General features: G+C 40.7%; 1 protein-coding gene across 2 annotated transcripts in view; it reads left to right on the top strand.

The window, feature by feature from the left end:
* The first annotated feature begins 4,731 nt into the window (after positions 1–4,731).
* The window catches only part of qtgal (queuosine-tRNA galactosyltransferase), a 20,410-nt gene continuing 6,049 nt past the window's right edge, over positions 4,732–19,092 (top strand). Inside the window, exons 1-7 of one of the 2 annotated variants that reach the window (XM_028568975.1) lie at positions 4,732–5,131; positions 5,302–5,418; positions 5,870–5,969; positions 7,315–7,379; positions 9,854–9,919; positions 11,696–11,791; positions 18,558–18,653. In XM_028568975.1, the coding sequence (XP_028424776.1) occupies positions 5,081–5,131; positions 5,302–5,418; positions 5,870–5,969; positions 7,315–7,379; positions 9,854–9,919; positions 11,696–11,791; positions 18,558–18,653 (591 nt within the window). In that variant the 5' untranslated portion in view covers positions 4,732–5,080. The remainder of the gene's footprint in view (positions 5,132–5,301; positions 5,419–5,869; positions 5,970–7,314; positions 7,380–9,853; positions 9,920–11,695; positions 11,792–18,557; positions 18,654–19,092) is intronic. The other variant, XM_028568984.1, reaches the window with a different exon arrangement.

Below are 19,092 nucleotides of genomic sequence, written 5' to 3'. Positions count from 1 at the left end.
TCGTGGGTTGTCAAGGGCTCGTGAGTCATCGAGGACTCGAGTCCATGGTCTGCGAAGCAAACCGTGGCAATCTTACAATGTTTTGGACTGTCTGCTCTACCTAATTGTATTTTAACATACTGCATTTATACACCAAACCTACCTATGTGCAGAACATTGTATGTTATTTCAGAAGTGAATGAATGGCTTTTGTTGTGGATTTGCTTTACCCTGAGCTCGAGTGAAGTTCACTCGCTCGTCTGCTACAGATCCACTCATGACAACATAGCCGGCTGATTCGCGCGACTGACTGACTCGCGTGGGAGCTTGCAGGTTGTCGAGGACTCGTGAGTCATCGAGTGCTCTGCGAGCTTGCAATATTTCCTTATCTGTTGTCTGCGGGTCGGAAATTTCCTATAACTTGTCTCGGACTGTCTCTCTGCTCACTCAGTCGCTTGAGTTGACTTGTGGAGTTGTTGTCTACGAAATTGTAAGTTATACAGCTTTTGGCAGCTAAGATGGCTAGGACTAGTAGTAGCTAATGCTGCAAGAGGTTTGTGTGAGGCGCTGTTATCATTTTAGATTGAACTGTAGTAGGACTCAACTGATCCGAGTTAATGATACTCGTGACTCATGAGTTAATTTAAAGACTTGGGTTAAATATCTGAGCGAGTCACGACTCAAACAGGTTTACTCTGCACCGTCATTGCAGCCAGGGAATGACTGTAACAGCACTGTAGCAGCTCTTTCTACCTATATATATGTAATGGTCACACTGGCCGCTGTTCAGCAAAAGTTAAATAGTCTCACTTTAAGGCCTAGTTAAAAGTTAGAATAGAACATCAGTCACAGATAAGGCATTAAAGCATTGTTTACCTGAAAGTGTCAGGTATGTATAAAGGAAAATAAAATGATTTAGGATTATTTTATTAACAATACAAAGTCATCACCTGTTGTCACCTGCTGTGGCCGAAAACGACATTATGAAAGCGAGTGAACCAAAACACTAAAGTTTTAGGCTTAAACCGCTATAAAGTTCTGTAAAGGGAAGAGGAGCTGCAGCTTCAGGTGATAATTCTGTGTAGGTTCATCACTACAAGCAATCCCTTTTCACATTGTCATTTGATACATTGTTATTGATTATAGTCGCTTTACATTTTCTATTTTCTGAGGGACATATTCATAATGCCACCCATGGTCAACATATTTGTAAGGTTGGGACTGGAAGGGCTACTCTCTTTCTTTGACGACACACTAAACAACATCACAGGTCGAATGAACTTAAATTGCTATTAAATGTAGAGCTCCACCACCATTTATCAAGAAAGCCACACACATGCACAGGAACCAAGGCAAAGGTTTTAATTGACACTGTTTGGTGCTGAAGAGAAGATGGAGTTTAAATGATCAATTTCACTCATTGGCCACTAGATGGTAGCATTGACACAATGTAAAACTGCTTTAGCAGGTTTCCTTTCTAGCTATTCAGTCATAAGTGATCATTTTACACCTGGGATACAAAATAGATACAATTACAAGTCTGTTAGTGTAGCAGTCAGCACACTTTAGTTTCAAATAAGTTGTACTGTAAACAAAAGCTGTACCACAGTAATTACTGTTGAGTTGTTGGACAGTAACAGTTGATATCCAGGCAAACACTAGAGCAGCTGCTTTCACTGATGATGGCTACACCTAACATTCTCTAAAGAAAGGTGCATGATGAACTATGCTCATATTTTCACAACTAGCATTTCTGCAGTTACACCGAAGAGAAGCCAAGTGTCTTAAAAAAAAAAAAAAAAAAAAGGAAAAGAGAGTTACCTTACATTGCTCTTAAAACATATATTAAATCAACACATCAAACTAATGTTTCGGTCCCTGAAATCATGGTAATAGTGCTTGTATTTTTTTAGATACCTTGTCATGGACTAAATTATGGCAGTATTGCCAGTTGCTGTGGAGTTTCCTGACAAACTATTGAAATTAAAGAAAAACTGATATTGCCTTCCTTAGGCCCTGCTACTGGTAAAACATGGCATCTCCATTTTTTTCAACTTACTGTGTTTCCTATCTGTGAGTGTCAGCATGTGATGCTGCACAGGATGAATTAAAACAACCACAAATTCTCTCAAAAGGTTAAATACGCACAATTCCTGAAGCGAAACTAAATGAATCAAGGAAATCCAATCATGCCCGTACCCCCAGACACTCTCACACACTTCCTTTTCTCTTTAATGTCTGGCTTTTCTGTCCAAACAAAATCAAGTGCAGTCTGATCACAGATCTAAACAGCTGCTGCAGTCTTGACCTCCAGATAGTACAGTAACTCAACTCGTGTGCACATTTATTTTCCAACATGGCCATGTGGTGTTGATTTGCTGGAGAAAAGGTTTGAATGATTGTGAGAACAGTTGTTTGAGTGAGAGCAGAATATGTTCTATTGCAAAAGTATATCAGAGACCCTGTGGACCTGCTGTGCAAGGAACTTGGCAAACTTTACATCCACCGTCAGAACAGACTCAGAGGGACTCATAACCTCAACCTGAACCTCTAAGAGCGAAACATACGAGTAGTATGATTGTCTTTTAGTTAATCATGCATGGCTGTCTGCAACAATCAATCTCTATTAGTCAGTGTTATGAAAGAAAGTAACACAGTTAAAGTTAGCTACTTCCAAACAGTACAGCCTTTCTCCTAACTACCCTGTTAACAGGTGTACACGCGCTGTTGCATCAGTACAAGTCAGGCCACATTTTCTCTTGATCCCATTTATCATGCGCTCAAGCATGAGAGAATAATTCCTGATCTTGGCGCTGGTCTGTTGCCCCCCTGGAGCTGTTGTTCCTGGCCTGCAGTGAGGCGTTCATCCAGTTTAAAGAAGCATTCAAAGTAATAAATTAAGCTTTAGTCTGTTCAAGATGCTGCTGCAATGTGGGAGTGATTATTCTCAAGTGTAATCTCTAAACTACATCCTGCCTGAGTGGTGCCCTAATTAAAGAGGATTGTGTGTCTGTGTGTAATAAAATTCAGGACTTCATTAAAAATAACGCAGAAGTTAAGCAGCTTTTGTTCCTTCAGGCTTTTTATTGCTCATTAATCGATTTATCAGGACACAAACAAAAACAACAAATGAGGATTAATATGACGATAATAGGGGACCATCTGTACTCTGAAAGTACTATCGATCTAATGGGTAACAGAGTTTGGAAATTTCATCATCCAGGACTGATGTTGTTTGATTCCTGACTCAGATCATCACTGCTTCAGTGCTGTGATGTTTATTCATTTTGTTGTTACAGTAACTGTGGTTATTGTGAATTTAAATACATCTTAATCACTCAGAATGACTCACACAAATTGATATAACACCTGGAGCTGGTACAATAGTACAAAACATATTGTTAAACACACTGCACTGAATCTGCTGCTATTGGTTGGAAACGCACACGCACACACACACACACACACACACACACACACACACACACACACACACACACACACACACACACAAAGCCTCTCACTCATTATCAATTTACTTTCCTGAGAGAAAATGAAAACGATGTTCAAAAATAATATTTCAACCCATCCTGTTTTTCTGTCTGCTCACCAAGACAAACCTCCCATGATGCAGCTGCCAACATTGACATAAAGAAAATACACCGATCTGGTTCCCTATTCAACACTCTAATAAAGCTGGAGAGAGCTGCTCTGTTACATGTCATCAAAAATGAGTCTGACCAAACAAAACAAGGGAAGACAGAAATAGATAAGTCTTTACTTCAATGAGCATTCATTTTTAAAATCCCAGCTGATCTGAATTTTACTTTTTTTTTCTTTTAAATACTACAAACATTACATCAGTGATTTTCGCAGATGAATTGACTCTCATCACAATGTAGTTGTCCTGTGTTTTGTAACTGTAGTTGCTTTTTACATGTGTTAAACTACAGTGAAAGCAATTTGTTTCTATATTTCATATTATACATGTCATACTTACTCACTTTCTTATGTTGTAAAAAGGCAAATGTTTTTTTTTTCAATTTAATGAATTAAACCAATAATAATGACAAAATAAGCCTGAACGTTACTGATCTTGAAAATAACAGTTGTCGTGTTCGACCACCAGTTATCAGGTGAAAGAAATGCCATAAATAGGTCTTATAACAACTGAACAATTTCCTTGAGAGCTGAGCAAACACCATGCACTGTTGAAGGCCAAAAGATGTGGATGAAAGCTGTGCAAAATCACAGGTGGGTGGACCTTGTGCAAAGAATGACTTACAATTGAATACTGACTGATCAAAATACAAATGAAAGGATACATAATGGCCACACAAGGGGCCAGGGACACTTTCACGAAATTCCCAACATAATATAAATAATGTCAAGCAATATATACAGTACCAGTCCAAAATTTGAATAGAGAAGACGTCTCCAAACTTTTGACTGGTACTGTAAATATATAAATTAATAAACATTAGTCAGTTTTGAAATGAGAATACTCCACATTGTGCTTGTTTGTTTTTTAAATTTCCCGTTTACACATATTTTAGAAGAAAATGTTTTTGTAAAAGTAAGAGTTAATTTGGAGTAAAAGGAAAAACAGTTTTTTTTCCCCTCCAGCTATTTATTTTTAAGCTATCTAACACACTACCGGTACGTCACTGTTCCAAATGATTGACAGTGAGTTACAGCGAATCAGGACTCTGTCCGTGTATTCCACGAGCCAATGAGCGTCTAGAAGTCATTGTTTGCGGAAGTTGTGAAGCTGTAACGCGCGCTGCGAATTTGGACTGCATGTTTTGCTAAAAGCGTTACTTTGAGCGTGTACAGAACACTTTCAACATATGTAATTTGTGGACGTGGATACATTTTACATTGAGAACAGTTACAAAATGAGTGCTTACGGACATTTGTATTCACGTGTAGCCCGCGTGGGTCACTCCTCTTCACCGTGACACGTCTTTCTAAAGGTCCGTTAACCTCATTGTTTCCAGCCATTTCTTACATCCCACATTCAATCAGCTAAAACCGAGGTTTCGTTGCCAAGATAAGTAGCGGACTCTCCGGGCAGAGGGACGCGGGTTCAGAGGTTGACATGAACCCGCCGAAGAGGCTCCGCACCACAGACAATGAAGCAGTGGATGTGGTGGGTGATAGACTGGCACTCATACATAGATAACACTGACGCACTACTAAGCTAGGGAGGATGTGGCTGCTGCACATTACGTCTAAAAGTGTGTAATTGGGACTTCTTAGGTGTTCATGCATTTTTTTGTTGCATTGACTGTATAATATCTATGTGTTTTCTGTGCTCAGAGTGTTGTCATGCCAATGTACAATGCATCCTGTTGGCTGGACGAATGTCTGCAGGCCATATTACACCAAGACTTCACTGGAACCATGGAGCTCTCTGTGTTTGACGACGCAAGCACTGTACGTGTGTTTGTATGTTTGCATATTTACACTAGGGCTGGACGATATGGAGAAAATCAAATATCACGATATTTTTTGACCAAATACGTCGATATCGATACCGCAACGATATTGTAGTGTTGACTATTGGTGCTTTCACAAAATATTTACACAATGAGATTTTTGATAAATAATCATCAGTAATATAGATATAATGACTAAGTGGGTAAAGGAAAATAATAGAACGGTTACAACAGTCTGGTAAGTTCAGAAAATGATATCACTTTAATGTATAGCAGCCTTTAAAACTAGGAAAAGACAACACAATATCACAATATCCAAAATCTAAGACAATATCTAGTCTCATATCACGATATCGATATATTGCCCAGCTCTGATTTACACATAGATATGTAATTCGTCTCAAAATATAAGACAACGTTCAATTTCTTTCTGTGTTTGTGTCCATTAGGATGACTCCAGGAATGTGGTGGAGCGTTGGAGGGAGAGGCTGGAGGCGACAGGCATCTCAGTAGTGGTCTCCGGCCACAACTCGGCCCAACCCAGAGGAGGTCATTGTATAATCTTGTCAAACTATGACTATGAAGTTATTTTTTTAGGTGAAGCCAGAGGCTGAATGAAAGAAAATAATTGATCAGACTGGTATTTTTAGGGAGAAATGTCCATAAAACCTGCCGATCTCTGTGAAACATGTCTATAATTTGATATGAAAGTTCATTCTACTAAAAATAACTCAAAAGTCCACTTACTAGCTTTTTCTGGAGCTTTCTCACGTTCTTTGGCTGATGACTCTCCGCTACACCTTCCCAGTAGATCCTGTGACGTGTGGTGTTCACAGATTTGTCTGTTATTAGAGTTTATTTAGTATCTTGCTGTGATTGCAGTTAAATGAGGTTGAGAGCTTAATAAAAAGTAAGTGGATCTTGAGTTGTCTATATTGTCAAAAATACAGTGATTTGGTGAGGAAAATGAGTAGTGTAGATAGGTGTCATGTGGCATGTTTGCATTGTCTTTTTGCACTGACTTCCGGTTGATTTTAGAATAGATTTGAAGGTTTTACTCATTACTTTCAAAGCACACTTTGTCTGGCTCCAGCATCCACTTGTGAGCTTTTGTGCACATACATACCTGGACACAACCTCAAATCCTGCAACAAAACTCTGCTATCAGTCAGCCAATCTACACTTCAAACTAAAGAAGGTTGTGTGTTTGCTGTCAGCGCTCCCAAACTCTGGATTAGCATTCATGTTGAAATTCACCTCGCAAAATTCTACTAAAAACTTCTTCTTTTTTTACTTGCATTTCTACATCAATTGGTCCTTCTGTGTGATAACACCTTAAACCTTTTCTTTGTATTGTCAGAATGATTTCTGCTATTTTTAATATTTTTTTTTAGATTATGTTTTTGGGCATTTTCAGCCTTTATTTTGACAGGACAGCAGAAGCCATGAAAGGGGAGAGAGAGGGGGGAATGACAAACCTCCACACATGTGCGCCCACTCCACCAACTGAGCCATCCGGGCGCCCAGCTATTTTGAATTTTAACCTTTAATCTATTTTTTTCTGTGAAGAAATTGGTAACTTTGTTGAAGTGAAGAAGATTGCTGTTTAGCTCTAGTAGTTTACACTTTAGTTTTATACTCTTCTGATTAATCAGGGAACAGTAATGTTTGCCAGAAATGAAACAGCATGGTGGTCTCTGTGACGGACTACTGATCTCATGCATAATGTTTTGAAAATGTCACATTTAATGGTTGAACATGATAATTACTTACACATGGCAAAAATGAAAATAGTTAACACACAGAGGCACACAAATGCAAGAGCATACGCACACACAGACACACAAAACATAAACATACATACAACAAACAACACTGTTCTTTTGTCTTTTAGTGGGATATGCAAAGAATAAGGCAATATCCCAGAGTTGTGGACAATACCTCTGCTTTCAAGATGCGGTAAGTGTGTGTGTGTGTGTGTCTGTGTGTCTGTGTCTGTGTGTGTGTGTCAGACAGATCATGTTTTATTTCACTGTCCAGAGGTCTTCCATAACACATACAGTAGTGAGTCAAAACTAATTAGATGACATTGGTTTGTCCAAATATACACGCTGTACTAGGGCTGCACGGTATGACCTAAAATTAAAATCACGATTTATTGCACATTTTACCTCGATAACGATAATTAATCACGTTGTTCTAAATCATCTTTTCTGAAGCCAAAATGTATCCAGACGACGGACACAAGTTGCTCAGTTGACTCAGACTCGGTGTTTGAGCTGTCCTCCATTATGCTTTCCATGCGGCTGACTGGTCCGGGCAAAGTCAAGTGACTACACACGCGGTAGAATGTTTTTAAGGAGAAAGTAGGCCCTTTCAACAGGAATACATTATCGAAATTATCGTCATGGGAAAAATGGGTCAGTAACAGCTTCAGAATTTCGATGGCGATATGTTTCCGATTAATCGTCCAGCCCTACGCTGTAAATAGACACATTTATAGACCCGGTGTTTCCTCTATGCTGACCCTGCAGTGGCGGCCCGCCACGGCACCAGAAACAGGGCAGACGCACAATGCAGTCACGGCTGTGGTTGTTAGTGCACTAGGGTTGTGTACCAAAGTCTGTACTTTTTTGGGTACCAACCAAATTACATCGGTACTACCGAGGACCGTCTCCATCTTCGTCCGCTTATCCGGTATCGGGTTGCGGGGGGAGCCACATTAACCAGCTCCGACTGGGGGATCCCGAGGCGTTCCCAGGCCAGGTTGGAGATATAATCCCTCCACCTAGTCCTGGGTCTTCCCCGAGGCCTCCTCCCAGCTGGACGTGCCTGGAACACCTCCCTAGGGAGGCGCCCAGGGGGCATCCTTACCAGATGCCCGAACCACCTCAACTGGCTCCTTTCGACGCGAAGGAGCAGCGGCTCTACTCCGAGCTCCTCACGGATGACTGAGCTTCTCACCCTATCTCTAAGGGAGACGCCAGCCACCCTCCTGAGGGAACCCATTTCGGCCGCTTGTACCCTGGATCTCGTTCTTTCGGTCATGACCCAGCCTTCATGACCATAGGTGAGGGTAGGAACGAAAACTGACCGGTAGATCGAGAGCTTTGCCTTCTGGCTCAGCTCTCTTTTCGTCACAACGGTGCGATAAATTGAATGTAATACCGCACCCGCTGCGCCGATTCTCCGACCAATCTCCCGCTCCATTGTCCCCTCACTCGCGAACAAAACCCCAAGGTACTTGAACTCCTTCACTTGAGGACCGATTCACGCTAAATCAAACTGTACCAAATTTTGGTAGCTGAGAGTGCGTAAGCGCAAGCTTATCTGTCCTCTCTGCATATTGACAGAGAGCGGTTTCCGACACACATGCGCGCGCAGAGGTGTGTACGGAATAAACTCGAGCAAACTACGGTACGTCGGCTCTGCAGTTTTGTTGAAGACACAGTGAGTCACAGCAATGCCGATAAAGTGGTTACAGTTTATCAAACTTCACGCAGACACCGTTCAGTGCGATATGATATTAATGGCGAGCTGAAAGCTGTGGCGGTGCTGTTGACGTTACACTTCCTCTGAGACAAGCAGGCACAGCAGTGGTTTCTATGCCCTGGTGACTGACTGACAGGCTGAGGTTGTAAGGGAAGGCAAGGCGGGCAGACCTCTTTGACTCTTTGACAGTCAGAACACAAGACTAATGTGCTCAGAGCAGCGTTTGATACTGTATATGTGTTTTATATGTTTATGTTTATATAAGTAGCAGCTCTGTCTTTGAAACAGTGCTTTGTAGTCAATCTGAAGGCAGAATTGTCAGAACAACAAATTAAAGGCTACACCATCTGAATTTGTGATTTAATTTTGAACTGCTTAAGTCTTACAGTATATCAAAAACTCTTTGCTGCATGTAGAGTAAAAGATTCAATGACAATAAGGTTGCTTTCTCAGAAGACATCCAACTTATTTCCGCTCTACTGCTGAACACTGTTCATATCCTGGTTTGCCTTTTGCTCTTCAACCCCTTTTGTCTTCTATGTATGTATTTATTTATATTGTATATAGTTGTAGTGTATATTGTTTTAGTTATTGTATTACTGTTGTATTATATTATACAACATGTATTATAATAGTTTCATGTAAACCTTTTTTTGACGAATCCTCAGATCTGTTCAGGTGTGCTCATAGAGCACAGTCACATACATAACCAATTTCAAAGTGATTTTAAAAATAACAAAAGGTATTCAGAGAGCTAGCGCACATACTGTACAATAAGCGAAAGAAGCCAAAGTAAATCCTGAACTAAACAGATATGATTTTAATTTTACACTTAAAGGGACCTAGTGTGTAGGCTATGTGTTACATGATGCTGAATACTTTCTTAATTTTTGCTTTCATTGACATGTATGTGTTTGAATTGATATTTTGTTGTTTTCCAGGATGACGTTATGTTACCACAAAGAGTTCGTCTGCAGTATGAGGCATCTACCCTCCACCCAAACTCTGTAAGTTCTCCCTCAAGTATTTGCTTCCTCTTCCTCTCACTTCCTTCCCTCTCTGTCGCACTCTGCCTTCACCCTTTCTCCCCTTCTTTTCTCCTCACTTCTTTTCCTCCCCTTCCCTTTCCCTCTCTGACCAATCCCTTCCCTTCAAATAAAAACTATTCACGTTGTTTGTGAGTGTGCGTGCGTGCGTGCGTGTGGACTTTCATGCAGTTGGCATGCAGAACAGTGTGAGTATCCGGTGTTGATGCTTTATGTGGCCTACCAGGTCAGAGATCAGAGGTCGTGTGTGTGAGGGAAGTGAGGGAGACAGCATGGAGACAGCAAGCTTGACGCCCTGCACAAACAACCTGCCTCTTTCTGTTATGGCTGTAATATGTTCTGGACCTGGATACAAAAAATGTGGGCCTCTGTTTTGTTTTTCAGTTTTGTATAACCCCTTTTTTATGTCAACCCTCTTTACTTCTCATTGAGCTCCCTCTTCTGAGATTTGGCCTGTCCGTCACAATAAGGGTACAACCCATATGATATAGATAGGTGAAGTCTTAAAAAACGTTTTGTCAGGAAAACTGTTCAAAACCTAAAGATATTCAGATTACTGCCATACAAGACATGTTTAAGCATCATACAGACTTTTTAAAATGTTGAACAAGTTAAAAACTTTAATCCTAAATGTGTCTTTATTCTGAAGGCTTAAGCTGCATTCCCACCAGATCAGGCGTTCTTGTGATTAGCGCAGGGTTGTGCGGCGGTGGGGGAGTGTCACTTAAATGACCCATGGTGCTAGCACGTATCCATGTTGCTAGTATACCGGGTAGGGCTGGGCAATATATCGATATTATATTGACATTGATATATGAGGCTACATATCGTCTTACGTTTTGGATATCGTAATATCGTGATATGACACACGTGTCGTCTTTTCCTGGTTTTAAAGGCTGCATTACAGTAAAGTGATGTCATTTTCTGGACTTACTGGACTTACTGTTTTTATTATTTGCCTTTACCCACCTAGTCATGGTATCCACATTATTGGTGATTATTTATAAAAAATCTCATTGTGTAAATATTTTGTGAAAGCACCTATAGTCAAGCCTTCAATATTGCCACAATATCGCCATCGATGTATTTGCTCAAAAAATCGTGATATTTGAATTTCTCCATATCGTCCAGTTCTAATACCAGGTCCTATGAGTGATTGTCTGTCCACATCGACAGAATAAACAGAAGCATAAACACATTTACTTTCAATAACGCGAGGCCTTTTATTACGGTGGGGTTTTAAACTGGTAATAAAAAGGCCAAATTAAGTGATGTATTTCAAAAATAACATTACACTCCATTGTGTTTTGTCTGATCCACAGTTACAGTAAGTAATTGGCGACCGCAGTGTGACGTTGAGTTGCGTTTCTTAAAAAGTTGATTGTGTTTCAACTTTTCGTGGCTGCAAACGCACTACCTACATTCAAATGACTGTGTTTTCACCACAACGCCTGATTTGGTGCGAATGCAGCCTTACTACCGAAACCAGAAGGGATCTTTGCAGCCAAACACTAATCTATGACAACCAATCTATTTCCAAAATTGCTGAAAATGTTTTCAGTGGCTTCGGAAAGAAAAATATTTGTGTGTGTGTGTGTGTGTGTGTGTGTGTGTGTGTGTGTGTGTGTGTGTGTGTGTGTGTGTGTGTGTGTGTGTGTGTGTGTGTGTGTGTGTGTGTGTGTGTGTGTGTGTGTGTGTGTGTGTGTGTGTGTGTGTGCGCGCACGTTTCCATGATAGCTGATTGGTTGTAAAGTTCAGAGGGTTCCAGAGGGATCTACAGAGCGTTACACTCGCTGGATCAACACAATCACTCAGGATCAGCTCTTCACACAGGTAAATACCATCAGCTTAGTACAGCATATGTGTTTGGGCGCACATACTGTGTGTGTGTGTGTGTGTGTGTGTGTGTATAAGAGGTCATGTGCCAGGCAGCAGCCAGGTCAGACAGAAACAGGATACGTACCTGCCGCCGGCTGTTTCCACGGAAATGTGGCAGTGGACTGGACGGAGGACGCAGCATTGCTCCTGACCTCTCTGCCCATCTCAGTCCCACCAAAGGAAACAGGTCACACTGCCAGCTGTCTGCTGAGGGTAGTCCATAGTGGAAACTGTTGGCAGTGGAAAAAAACAAAAGTACCATAATAGAGATTGTCCAATACCATTTTTTGCTTCCCGATACCTGAACTTGCGTATCGGCCGATACCGAGTACCGATCCGATACCAGTGCGTCATATATTTTATTATGTTTTAACAACTGTATACTACTATCCCTGTATGGATGTGATATGTTTTCTATCTTTATCTAAACACAAACAGTGAATGCCACATAACTTTCTTTTATTATCCAGTTTGACAGTCAGTTATAACGGGAAAAAGAACATAAATAAACTACTTCAACTGAGATTTTCTTTATTGCTTTATTACGTGGTATCGGATCGGTGCATAAACTCAAGTACTTCCTGATACCGATACCAGCGTTTTAGGCAGTATCAGAGGCTATACCGATACTGGTATCAGTATTGGAACATCTCTAAACCATGAGCTTACTATGCACAATGTTTCTGTTTCAACCGCTGCTATAGTAGATGTCTTGAAATATAGTACTTTTTGTACTATACTGTGTGAAAGTTGCCACATAATAACATCACTAAAGACAACACCAATCTTTAAAAGCTCACTATCCGCTTCTGCATTCCACCACATTGGATTTCATAAGACATTCTTTTATGTCCAAAAACAGAAATATGACTGCTGTTCCTCCAGAGCATGTGGAGCTAAAGTTTCCTGCTGTGGCAGATGTTGAAATGAATAAAGTTGAAAAGTTGTGAACGGTCAGGATCCAGTGTGTCATTTGCCAAGTCTGTAAGCCAAGTAACAGCAAACATTTTTGACTCTATTAACGCCTAATCAGACCATCTCGAATGGCAAACATAATGGCAGCGTGACCCAGCACAAGCCATCCAAACTGATAACATTGTCCCTACATTGGCATAGTGTTGGCTTGCAAACTTGGAACGATAACATTTTTGCAGTAATTGCACTGGAGTAACACAATGCATTTAGCAGTACTAGTGTTTGTTAAGGAAAAACTCAGGAGCAGCATAACTCGTATGTGGAGAATATTCGGAAGACTTTGATTAATTACACAGGAGCATTTAATGAACACTCAATTGAGGAGAATTTCGGCTCACATAGTACAGTGTGGTGTCATCCCAACTCTCTGAAGGTCCTGTCTTCCTTAAGGTGTGTTTAAACTCATGCTGGAGGCGTTAAAGTTAGCTGAACCTTTAAGGTAAACAAAGATATTGCAGCCGCCTAAACACAGATGCTAAAGCCTAGTTCATCTGTCTCTGGGAAGTATGCTAAAGTGTGGCAGGCCCACCAACCTCCAAAAGAAGACACAATGCATTCCCTTATGATGCAGCTGCCTAGACTCCCTGAATCTGTAGAGAGACAAACATAATTACAGTGAGGAAAATAAGTATTTGAACACCCTGCTATTTTGCAAGTTCTTCCACTTAGAAATCATGGAGGGGTCTGAAATTGTCATCGTAGGTTCATGTCCAGTGTGAGAGACATAATCTTAAAAAAAAAAAAAAAATCCAGAAATCACAATGTATGATTTTTTAACTATTTATTTGTATGATACAGCTGCAAATAAGTATTTGAACACCTGAGAAAATCAATGGGCGTTTCTCAATACCAAGAATGCAAACTACGGACTTGTGTTCTTGGGGAGATCGTTCTTGCTGGTTGTTCTTGGAAGAATTAACTCGCAAGTTCACAAGCACAGAAAACACTGTTAACAGTTTGAGACGATGCCTTCTTCCTGTTATTGCTCAACACCCCCACCACAGAGGCTACCTGCAGAGCTCCAAAATACCAGCTAGAAATAAAAACCACAACAATAGAACCACTTTGTATTAAAACAATCTCTGGACAAGAAAACCTCATAATGCTACAACTATTGCAATAATATTGAAAAATAAAACTAATTGAACTTTAATTTTATTGTTTATGGTTTAGCTCAAACACCCCTTACTTATTCAAAAGAGTGGAACGCGATCCCTACTATTATTAGCATATAAGTTTAAGTCAGTTTAAATTAAACAAATAAATAGGCATATGCACTGGTGTGTCCTATGTGTTCCTATTAGTGTTATGTGGAATTATCATTTCTATATTATTGTAGTGCACTGTATATGCCCAGGGAGATGGAAATTAGAAATTCAAATTATAAAGGTTGGTGTCTCCCCTTTAGTCTACATAACATGTCATAGCAGGTTACCACTTTATGTACAACTGTTCATTTATCATAAAGACTGAAACTTAACTTCTAATAAATCAGAAAACAAATACACCAAAAATATGAACTAAATAATAATAATTTAAACAAGTCTCCTGAAAAGAAACAGGTATATATCTCATATAATATACAGTCTATGGTATATCTCTCCTCTGCCTGCTGCGCTGTGTGTGTGTGTGTGTGTGTGTGTGTGTGTGTGTGTGTGTGTGTGTGTGTGTGTGTGTGTGTGTGTGTGTGTGTGTGTGTGTGTGTGTGTGTGTGTGCGCGCTTGTTGAGTTTAACTCCGAAAAGACAGTTAACCACATGTGTTGTGATATTTACACAAACGATCCAAAACGGCGAAATAAAAGCCTCTTATTTACGGGACCGGTCTAAAAGACCTCCGGGGTCCTACAGCGGGGTCTCCGAGTGAGACTGTCCGAGTGCCGAGCTAGTGTTCCCGGCCGGTGCAAGCTGGCGGCCGCGTAATTTTATGGAGCTCCGAAAACTCCGAAAACTTTGGAGCAAATTATCAATTCGGCAAAGATTTTTGCAAGACTGCCTATATTTGAAATCTAAACCTTTCATTTCTCGCCTAAAATGTTCACAGAAGTGAATTTAGTGATGAATAAGATGGCGAAAATTGTTAAAATTGTCCCGTTTTTGTACTGTCTATGTACTGGAAATCCAACCAATGAATCCAACCATCATTGAATGCTGAAATGAATGTTGGGATACAGGTGCTGCGAAGTTCATACAAGTTACCAACCGATGTATCCTCGGTAAATGGGCGAGTCAAGAATACATCCGGGAATTTTAACTGCTCTTGGCGAAATGGGAACTTGTGTATTGGGACAGTACTTTGGTAACACGAGATGAACACAATTCACAGGGACACAAGAACACAAGTCAATAGAAGAACACAATTTGGGAAACGCCCAATGTTAATATTTGGAACAGTAGCCTTTGTTTGCAAGTACAGAGGTCAAACGTTTCCTGTAGTTTTTCACCCGGTTTGCACACACTGCAGGAGGGATTTTGGCCCACTCCTCCACACAGTTCTTCTCTAGATCAGTCAGGTTTCTGGGCTGTTGCTGAGAAACACGGAGTTTGAGCTCCCTCCAAAGATTCTCTATTGGGTTTAGGTCTGGAGACTGGCTAGGCCACGCCAGAACCTTGATATGCTTCTTACAGAGCCACTCCTTGGTTATCCTGGCTGTGTGCTTCGGGTCATTGGCATGTTGGAAGACCCAGCCTCGACCCATCTTCAATGCTCTAACTGAGGGAAGGAGGTTGTTCCCAAAAATCTCACAATACATGGCCCCGGTCATCCTCTCCTTAATACAGTGCAGTCGCCCTGTCCCATGTGCAGAAAAACACCCCCAAAGCATGATGCTACCACCCCCATGCTTCACGGTAGGGATGGTGTTCTTGGGATGGTACTCATCATTCTTCTTCCTCCAAACACAGTTAGTGGAATTATGACCAAAAAGTTCTATTATGGTCTCATCTGACCACATGACTTTCTCCCATGACTTCTCTGGATCATCCAATTGGTCATTGGCAAACTTAAGACTGGTCTTGACATGTGCTGGTTTAAGCAGGGGAACCTTCCGTGCCATGCATGATTTCAAACCATGACGTCTTAGTGTATTACCAACAGTAACCTTGGAAACAGTGGTCCTAGCTCTTTTCAGGTCATTGACCAGCTCCTCCTGTGTAGTTCTGGGCTGATTTCTCACCTTTCTTAGGATCATTGAGACCCCACGAGGTGAGATCTTGCATGGAGCCCCAGTCCGAGGGAGGTTGACAGTCATGTTTAGCTTCTTCCATTTTCTAATGATTGCTCCAACAGTGGACCTTTTTTCACCAAGCTGCTTGGCAATTTCCCCGTAGCCCTTTCCAGCCTTGTGGAGGTGTACAATTTTGTCTCTAGTGTCTTTGGACAGCTCTTTGGTCTTGGCCATGTTAGTAGTTGGATTCTTACTGATTGTATGGGGTGGACAGGTGTCTTTATGCAGCTAACGACCTCAAACAGGTGCATCTAATTTAGGATAATAAATGGAGTGGAGGTGGACATTTTAAAGGCAGACTAACAGGTCTTTGAGTGTCAAATTCTAGCTGATAGACAGGTGTTCAAATACTTATTTGCAGCTGTATCATACAAATAAATAGTTAAAAAAATCATATATTGTGATTTCTGATTTTTTTTTTTAGATTACGTCTCTCACAGTGGACATGCACTTACGATGAAAATTTAAGACCCCTCCATGATTTCCAAGTGGGAGAACTTGCAAAATAGCAGGGTGTTCAAATACTTATTACTTACTTACTCACTGTATAGATGAATGGGTTTGGTTATTAAAGACTGAATATTCTCGTCCCCTGACCTGTGACCTATGAATGACCTGATGTTGTCTAAGCCTTCCCTTTGTCTCATCATACCACAACATGGTGTTTCTGGAAATTCCACCACAGTGTTGATGACATTTTACACATCAAAAAAACCTAGATAAAAACTGGCAGGTCAGTGGCTATGTAAAGATGGTATTGAGTTAAAAATATTTTCAATCTATACTTTCACCCTATTAAATAGTCACATTAATCACTAAATGATAAGTGATATAAATGTGACACCACCGGCAGTATTTCTATTTATGTAGAGATTGAAATCTGCTGTTGCTGTCTGAACAAAACACACTGTCACCTAGGCTACGAGACAACCTGGACCCACTCTCCTTCTAACACACACACACACACACACACACAGTCTGCATAACTCCTTAGCAGGCGTTCCTGGATATTTATGTGATATTAAGTTTCATGGAGCATGAGAATGAGCTCATACATTGATTCTGCAGGCTTAGAGGCAGGCCATTTTCCTTCCCATTTTCTTTATTCACTTTATCTGCCTTAACTTCCAGTTTCTGGGTGAAGAAACAGAATCTAACTGAGTTAAACCAGAGATTTACTCATGGTGGGGCTCATTTAACTTGATCCAGAGGCGAACCCAGAGTGTTCATCTGTAGGACATTAGGTATGGTTATCCTAAACCTTCCCTACCCCACTGACTCCTCACATCCACACCGACACACTCTGTCTCTCTCTCTCTCTCTCTCTCTCTCTCTCTCTCTCTCTCTCTCTCTCTCTCTCTCTCTCTGTCCCCTGGTTTCCCAGAACTCATTCTTATTCCTATTATTCATACTTTTGGCCACAGCTTACATCTGCAAAATGTTGCAATATTACAACAGAAGGGAGAAAAGATGTACGTAGGTTGACATACACACACACACACACACACACATTTTATTATTCTGTCCAGCTGTTCAACTGGCTGAATCCAGATGTTTTCACCAATTTTCTTTATCTGTGTTGCATTTCAGCATGTGAAACACAGTGACATAGTTGGATGAAGAAACAACTCAACCTGGAATGACCCTCAGATTCAACACACAACAACACTACTCCACAAAACACATTCAGACGAAGGGACGAACAAGAAGTGGTGGGGGTCTGAAGAGAGGGGCGGGCAGCAGTGGAACAAATGGGTTGGGTAAATAGAAAAAGAAATATAGGTGCTGTAATGTGGTTCTGGTGTATGAAACAGGTTGTGGTTAGAAAGAGAAGGAGAGGCCAAAACAAAGTCATTAGTCAAAGATCATGTGTGAGAGGATGGAAGTGTGTATCCTTCCCCTGCACACTTCAGGAAGCACACACTTCTGTAAGAGAGCATGCGGCTGCACTCTAACCTATTTTGTTTGCAGGATGAGAAGTTTTACAGAGTCCTCCATTTGACTGTTTGTTCCTAAAAGCCAAATGGGAAATTTCCCCGAGCCATTCGCCAAATCCTCGTCAGGTTGCATCTGATATGGATGTTATGTTCTATAACCACGACAAGAAGTTCCTTTATTTATGAGGGTGCAGACTTGTTTGTATGTTTACATTAAACATGAAGAGATATTCATATAAATATAATAAAACTATATAAATACTTCCAGCTACCAGTAGGTATTCAGGTTTACTGCTAACTTCTACAACCTCATTTTAGAGTGGTGCTTGCCATGTTTTCTCTTTCTAAGTGCACTTCTCAAAATTCACTGTAGAATCACATATTGACTTTTATTCAACATCAGATCAGTTGCATAGTTTTCTAAATCAATTTTCTTCAATTCTATCACTCATCTTCATCACTGGTGGATAGACACTTACTGTGTGTCCACAAGGGACAGTATTATATGACCTACACTATGTGCTTTTTGAACTGTATATGCCCAAATGTACTTTGTTATAGTCTGAACTTTTCTTGTGTCTAAGGTGTACACGTCTCATGGGCCCACAGTCGTCATGCCAACATGGTTGTGCTCAAGGAACTGGTACCTGAAGGTGGGACCGTTTGATGAGGGAGGCAAGGTGAGAGTTCACACCCAAACTATTCCCTAAAGCCTTCTCCCTCTGCGTTTGTCTTTCTTTCTTGTGTCTCCCTTTCCTTACTTTTATAGAATAGAATAGATTTGTATTGTCATTGGTGAGGTGATGCTTTATACAGTACAAATGGGGTTATTGCACTTTCAGTTTAACTTTATTTCCACTCGAAATAAACATCCATCCATCCTTATCTCGGCTCCATTTTCTGTTCATATTCTTAAATGTTATTTTGAATATCTTAAATGGTAGCCTGGCTCCGCACCTCAGTTTTGTTTAGCAATTCAAACAGGTCTGCTGTTGTGTCCATTCATTGGCAGCTGTACCCCTCAGTTACATAAACAATTTACCGATCAGAGCTTGGTATGAATGTTTAAGAATGGTTTCCTTATCTATCTACATAGATAGCTAGCTTGTAAAGCAAAAA

Source organism: Perca flavescens, chromosome 2 (assembly GCF_004354835.1).
Source record: "Perca flavescens isolate YP-PL-M2 chromosome 2, PFLA_1.0, whole genome shotgun sequence".
In the NCBI taxonomy this organism is placed as follows: Eukaryota; Metazoa; Chordata; class Actinopteri; order Perciformes; family Percidae; genus Perca; species Perca flavescens.
The sequence above is the reverse complement of the archived record's forward strand: the minus strand, read 5'-3'. Positions and strand labels throughout refer to the sequence as shown.